This window comes from Cebus imitator, unplaced genomic scaffold (assembly GCF_001604975.1).
Source record: "Cebus imitator isolate Cc_AM_T3 unplaced genomic scaffold, Cebus_imitator-1.0 Scaffold270, whole genome shotgun sequence".
Taxonomy (NCBI): Eukaryota; Metazoa; Chordata; class Mammalia; order Primates; family Cebidae; genus Cebus; species Cebus imitator.
In genome coordinates this window covers 2,483,797-2,491,369 of record NW_016107585.1, presented here as the reverse complement: position 1 = coordinate 2,491,369, position 7,573 = coordinate 2,483,797, and the positions used below count along the sequence as shown (strand labels likewise).

The following is a 7,573-nucleotide window of genomic DNA, read 5'->3' as shown; positions in this document are numbered from 1 at the left end:
CAACCTCCGCGTCCTGGGTTCGGGCAATTCTCCTGCCTCAGCCTCCCAAGTAGCTGGGATTACAGGCATGCGCCACCATGCCCAGCTGACTTTTTGTATTTTTAGTAGAGACGGGGTTTCACCATGTTGACCAGGATGGTCTCGATCTCTTGACTTCGTGATCCACCTGCCTCGGCCTCCCAAAGTACTGGGATTACAGGCATGAGCCACCGCGCCCGGCCCACTTGTTTCATTCTTAAAATTTACCTTGGTGGGACCAAATTACAGTCAGCTTTTCCTAAGCAGAGGGCAACGCTGGCCAGCATATCACATGTTTCTAATTATGGTTCTGAACTGACTTGTGTACCTTCCCTGAACCAACAGTTGCTTTCAAAGAATCAATTTCTCTTTGTACAAACACTTCTTGGCTAAAAATGTGGAAGTTCTTATAAGCACTTATAAGACCTTGTTTTTCGTTCCATAGGGCATAGGCTCTGAATATTTGCTCTTCAAGTTTGTTGAAGAGTAGAGGGACAGAGAAAGACACCCAACACTTCAGGGCAGGATGGCGTGTGCTGGGAGATGGAGAGGTTGTATGAGCTGTGGGAGCTCAGAAGAAAGTACAGATCATTATGTGTGATGGTGGATGGAAAAGGCCTCATGAGAAGGTAGTACCAAACTGGAGTCTTGGTTCTGAATGTTAGCCTTCAATGGGAAGAGAGGCACAAAGAGGGCCTCTTAGAAGGTGATGGTAAAGACTAGTGGTGTACCACTTTGGGGAGGAATAGGCAAAAGTTACCCTTGACCTTCCTTTAAAATTCTTTTAAATTATCCATGAACTACTATGAACACTGTAACTGTCATCCACACTGAAATTTGAGATTCATTGGACCAGATTAAAAGAAGAAATTAAAAGAAACTTAATGAACTGATGTCTGGCCATTTGTATTATTGAGTCTCCAGGAATTACCATGGACTCATAGCAAGAATTTTACTTTGTTCTTGCCCATCTGCAAGGTTTATTCCATTATGCTCTAATATGAAGTCTCTATTATCCTGATGCATATGAGAAGACTTTTTGTTGTGAGGATTAAACAATATATCAGAGCTGAAAGTCCCTAGCACAGAATCTACCATGTGATAAGAGCTAGGTTTAAAGCTTGATCAGTCCTACATAAGCAGAATATTTTTGCAGAGTTGCAGAGAACTTGGCCCCCTGTTCTCTGCAATTTGTGTTGTGGACTCAGTGAAGAGCCGTTACTCTTAAGCTCCTGGGCAATGTCTTGGGGAAATGATGTCTAAGTATGTGCATTATTGTTATTTCGTACAGTTAGGTTCTGATGTGACTCCCAGGATATCAAGATGGGAACTCTGGAATGACAGGTTGCAAAGGGCCTCATAGTTGAAAAGGTTCTTTACAGGCTATGTTGCTTGAGTATACATTAGGGCCACACAATACATCAAATGTGTCTCTTTGCTGTAATCCATTTCTTTGATATTCATTGCCTGCAATGTGGGATACAAATGGAATTCTTCCTTGGAGCCACTCCAAGGAAGACAGATTACCTGAAGTCATTTTTCTGTGAATATGGTTGACTTATCCTATTTTCCCTTCATTCTCCCAGATGTTATTGTTTTATTTCCGTCCCTTGTTTGTGTCATCTCTTTTCACTTATATCAAAGTCAGATTCACACCTATTCAGTCAGTTTTGACTATAATTTAGCTTTTATTATCCCTTTCTGTTTTCAGGCCTGATTCTTAAAGCAAAGAGCAAACATAAAATCTCATAATCACTACCACCATCACCTCCAAAATAATTAAAAAAAACACAGCATTCATATAACTAAACCAAAGGGTTGGGGAACCTTTAATCACACACTTTGTCTTAAACTTTTCTTACACAAACAACTTCTTTTTTCTCCCATAACTTTCATGGCTTTAGCTGAAGTTTGCAGGCTGGATCTGAGGGAACTGTAACCTTTCTCCTCTCTCCTCCACCCCAGGCCTGTGTCAAGACCCTTTCTCCTGTTTCCTCAGGTCTCCACTTCTGCTTTTTGCCATCATCATCCTCTCTCACTATCTTTTTTTCATTTCTCCTATTTATCTCCCACTGCTGCTTTCTTTCCACAATTTCCATCCCTCAAAGTTTCCATCCCCAATTGAGGCTTGAGCCTAACCTCTTACTAAGACCACCTGTGACAAATTGCCCCTATTCTGATGGCGCCTGATTATAGCAGCCTCCCTGGCGCCAAATAGATTTGGCAAAAGCATGTTCTGAGTAATGATCACACCACTGCTCTGCTCAGCCAGTTACAGAGGTGCCCGGAGCTCACCGTCTCCCTCCACAGCTTCAACTGGGCTCTGGCAGACAAACAGCTTAATGTTTGGGGCTAGATAGGGCTTTCATGGTGTTGAAAGGTATAGGTCTCTTCTCCAACCTGACACATTCTCCTTTTCAATTTGTAATAGCTCTTGTACCCTTTTGCTTCTGCAGAATTAATTTCAAAAATATAGATGCTTTGTTTGACTGTCCTGTTATTTATTCTCTGTTGGTTTATTATTTAGTTATAGACATTCTTTCAAAAACAGGAGCAGGAAAAGTGCAAGTGGGCTCACCTGATGCTTCCAACAAAACTTACCCAATTTATTCAGTCATTTGACACAAGAAAGGCTCTTGTGTGCTTCAGTTTTTCATTCTCTCTAGGATGCTAATTGTTTTTCTTTTGATAATCTTGTAGTTTTGGCCTGAAGTCTAAAATCTGGTCTGCTGGGCTATGTGTCAGATTTCTAAATTTGATGACATCTGTTTTGAATTTTATCAACTTTAATTTCCTTTCAAGCTCGCTTTACTTATTCATTTCCCTTTTAGTTGTAAGGATCAGACTTTGCTGTGTGCTTTGGACAAAAGTGTAGACCTTTCTGCTTTGGGAGCAGAGATTAAAATGACTGAAGCTAAATGGTCACAGTGAAGGCTATTCAAAGAAAAGATGTTGGGAGAGAAGCCTTAGCAGCCATCCCAGAGAGTATGAGCCATTCAGACAAAACGCTGGCTGTCCACACTAGGGTTTAGAGATTCCCACTGAATAATTGCAATCAATTGGAAAAGGATTGACAGTGAGGGTTGAACTGAGAGAAGTATTTTCAATTGAGAGAAGCTGAGGTGGGTGATGGTGGCAGTAGTGGTATGAGGTGAGTGGTGACGTTTTCATTGCATTACATTTAATATTGCTGTTTCATAATCTCCTGCCCTCTCACCTCAGAAAAATAGTAAATAAAAGATATTTTAAATGCATTCTCATACATGCAGACTCATATTTTCATAGTGGAACCTTATTTTTCCTTTTTATCTACATATCTCCTAAATTCTTTTTTCATGGGGAAATTTTTTATTGCTAATTGAATTGGACATTGATATGATTAGACTTTGTGTCTCCATCCAAATATCATGTTAAATTATAATCCCCATAATCCCCACATGTCAAGGGAGAGACCAGGTAGAAATAAATGAATCATGAGGGCAGTTTCCCCCATGCTGTTCTTGTGAGAGCAAGTGAGTTCTCATGAGATCTGATGGCTTTATAAGGGGCTCTTCCTGCTTCACTTGGCACTTCTTCTGGCTGCCTTGTGAAGGTGTCTTGCTTCCCCTTTGCTTTCTTCCATGATTGTAAGCTTCCTCAGGTCTTGCAGCCATGCCAAACTGTGAGTTAACTAAACCTCTTTTTTTTTCTTTTTTTTAATAAATTACCCAGTCTCAGGCAGTTCTTTATAGCAGTATGAAAATGGACTAATACAGGCCTACTTATTAAAAATGGATTTTCCTGTTAAGATGCCTAATGTAACACCTTTGTATAACATTTCCTTTCTCTTTGTATAAACCTTTTCACATATATAATCTCAGAAATGTCAACTGGCCTCTTGAAACCTTGTGTCCATAGGAAAATAGAGAATAGGTGAGCACTGGCCAGGACATGGGCTCAAACTTTCACTCATAGCACATGTCAGCCATGGCTGGGAGAAGGCACACACAGTTCAGCTGTGCATACAGAATAGAATGGCTCCCTCAAATACCAGCTGCAGAGACTGTAAACCAAATTTCTGAAACTGCATCATTAAAATTGGCCAACAGCAACTTTGTGGCTGCATATAAATGGCAAATCTTTTTCATGATGCTGGCCTTGACTATCCTGGATGCCGCCATGTGTTTAGGTCATTGTTAGTTAATTCATGGGTCTATGAAAATGCTATTTTTGAATGGTATATGTATATAGTAGTGATTTTCAAGTGGGGGAGGTTTTTGTTTCCTTAGGGACATTTAGCAAAACCTGGAGGCATTTTTGGTTGTTGCAACTGAGAGGGGGTACTGTTGCTATCATCTAGTGGGTAGAGGCCTGCATTGCTGGTAAATATTCTATAATGCACATGGCAGCCTCACAACTGAAAATTATCTAGCCCAAATATCAATAATGCCAGGGTTGAGAAACTCTTGTAATAGGCATCTATGTATCAAACCAGGTGACAACACATTTTTATATGCTCAATCAAACCCATTGTGTTGAAAGAAAAGAATATTTATGATGACTCTATTTCTGTGAATAGTTATTGACTCTGGTGACACTGTTGGTCAGATTATATTCTCTGTGTGTAGGGGCTGAGAGTCCCTCCCAGTTGGCTCCCCTCCTGCGACCTCCTTTCTTGGTTATCAGCATCATCCCCATTTCTATGCAGTCACTCAAGCTAGATATCTATGGGTGTTCATCCACTCCCCTCTTCTTCTTACTCCACCTCCTATAGGTGATCAGTTCCTCATAATTTTGTGTTCTCTACTATAATGACCTGCCTTGACTTCTTAGGCTCTCATCATTTTGTCTATACCTCTCACTTTGTCTTTTGCCAGCTGGCTTCTCCAGCCAAATTAATTCAGTGCTTCATGATATTACTTACTCCTGATTTACCTATTCATTTGGTGAAAGCATTTGAGTGCTTACTATCTGTTAATTCCTGTGCTAAGAGCTGTGGTCATTCTCTACATTAAAGTCTTTCTAAGCCTCTTTGTTGCTTACAGAACAAACTCTTGCTTCTAACACAGCATGTAAGGCCTCTGATAATCTGCCTCTAACCTAACTTTTCAACTTACTCTCCTACACTACTGAACAAATTATCTTTGCTTAGTCTGAGCACATACTATATGTATTGTTGTATGTGCTATTTTTTTTTTCCATTTGTGGTGTCCTTTCTACTCTTATCTAGGGAATTTTCATTCATTCTGTGCAAATTGACCTAGTGTCTAGAGAAATGCCTGGCACATAGAAGATAATAAGTAGTAAATAAACTTAAATTTTACCTTCTCTGGGAAATATTTGACTCACTGGCTGCTGGTCAGTGCATCCCTTTTTCTCCATAGCCCATTGTATGCACTTCTGGCACATCACATCCTCTGACTGTGACTCTTAAGGGTAAGGATAGTATCTTATATCTCTTAGAACCTCCAGGCTCTACACCATGCTGAACATAAAGTGGACCCAAATGACTAAATGCTCACTTCTTTATGGATGGCTTCTTGTGGAATTCTTGTCTCACATTAAAATGGCGTGCATCATTTGTTATTCCAAAAAACCCACAGAATTTGGCAATAGTCGCAAATGGGGCCCACCTTCCTCCATAACTGAGCATCTTCCATTGTCTATGATGGGGTCGAGTCCCTCCTCTTTCACTTTTTCATTGTGTTACATTGGGAAGATATTTAACCAGTATCTCAGCCTCTGTTTCTTCTTCTGTAAAGTAGGAGTAAGTGACATCTGCCATGTAGAATGGTCATGAGGATCAAATGAAATTACATACTTAAAAGGCTTTTGTAAATTCTAAAGGTCATAAAGCTTTTTTAGTTTCTCTCTATTCAAAACATAGCAAAATAAAACCCCTCCCTCAACCCTGCATGGCCTTGTATATGTTTTTCCAAACACAAGCTTCTTGAAAAGGCCAGTTTGTGCATTGTGTCCACTCTCTCTGTAACCCCCATCATTCTGTTTTCTACCAGCCACACCAATGGCAGCTTCCTCACCTTAGTCATCAGTAATATCCTCATGGCCAACACCTATGCACACTTCTGCTCTTCCTTCATTTGATCTGGCTCATCTGCCATTATACCCTGCCTTTGTACACGGCAGGGTATAATCAGTCCAGATTTCAGGAAGCTCACCCCGGCCCCAGTGCAGACATCCCCTGCTGTGTATGAAGCTCCACAATCACTCCTCACTGCTTAAGGGAAAAATTGAACTCCTTAGTCCACTCTGTTGAGCCCACCATCCTCTGGTCCCTGCCCACCACTTCATCAGCATCCCCTAATGTTATTTTCCTTGTAACATAAACCTAGTCATATAAAATGACTTCTGCTTCCAGAAAGTGCTTTTTCAAACTGCTGCCCAAAAGACACCCTGGTGCAATCTGGTTATCTTTCACTACTTGGTTCAAAATATTACCTCTTCAGAAAAACTTCTAATATCAGCTTCCTACCTCTCTCCCTTTGATGCAGAAGTAGATACTGCATCACTGTATTCTCCATGCCCCTTGAGCCCGTCTTGATAAGCATAACGTTTTAGCCATTCTCCCATTATGCATTTAAATATTTATCTCTTATACTAGTCAGTGAGCTTCTTGAATGCAAGGGACATGTTATTATCTCTCTCTGTATGTCTAGCTTCCTGGTAGATAGTAAGCTATGTTAAATTATTCAGTATGACAACTTAAATTGTTAAATGCTTGTTGAGTAAATAAATGGGTGCTCTAAAATATTATTTTTACTACATTCTTATTCCTTTACCATATATTGTGAACCTTTTAAATCTATTGTTTTGTTACATTCTAGTTTTCACATATTTAGAAGAAAGATTCTAGCAAGTGCCATGATTTATACAGATATTACTCTCTGTTGAAATACAGGTTTTAGCTTCTTTTGGAAGTTAGAAAGGCTTAGCTGTCTGCGTTCCACCTCCACAGGTGCACAGCAGCTCCCTGAGGTACACAGAAGCTCTTGCTCACCTGCTACTTCCAGCTTTGGCATTTTCCAGTTGTCGGGTAAGGAGTTTAGCAATGGCGGTGAAGCTGTTGCTCATCCGGAAGATGTCTCTGCTCTGAGGGCCCAAGATTGAGGAGAAGGTGTCGGTGATACTTTTAATCTCCAGCAGGAGAATATGGTGAAATGAATGCTCCATGTTGGCCAACTGACTCACCAGGTATGTCAGGCAGCTCCTGGCTCTCTCCTGCGAAGAACAATGAAGAAAATAGGTTTATATATTAAAAGAAAATCAGTCAGCCATGGCGGGTCATACCTGTAATCCCAGCACTTTGGCAGGCTGAGGCGGGTGAATGGTTTGGAACTCCTGGTTGAGAACAGGAGTTTGCAACCAGCCTGGGAAACATGGTGAAAACCCATTTCAACTAAAAATAAAAAAAAAAAAATTAGCTTGGCATAGTGGCACACACCTATAATCCCAGCTACTTGGGAGGCTGAGGCATGGGAATCTCTTGAACCCAGGAAACGGAGGGTGCCATGCGCCAAGATTGTGCCTCTGCACTCCAGCCTGGGCGACAGGGGGA

At 40.9% G+C, this 7,573-nt stretch overlaps 1 protein-coding gene across 4 annotated transcripts in view; it reads right to left on the bottom strand.

The window, feature by feature from the left end:
• Positions 1-7,573, bottom strand: part of VEPH1 (ventricular zone expressed PH domain containing 1) — a 223,796-nt gene that overhangs the window by 108,030 nt on the left and 108,193 nt on the right. For all 4 annotated transcript variants that reach the window (XM_017500789.2, XM_037728584.1, XM_017500785.2 and 1 more), the window contains one exon: positions 7,016-7,236. In XM_017500789.2, coding sequence (XP_017356278.1) covers positions 7,016-7,236 — 221 coding nt within the window. The remainder of the gene's footprint in view (positions 1-7,015; positions 7,237-7,573) is intronic.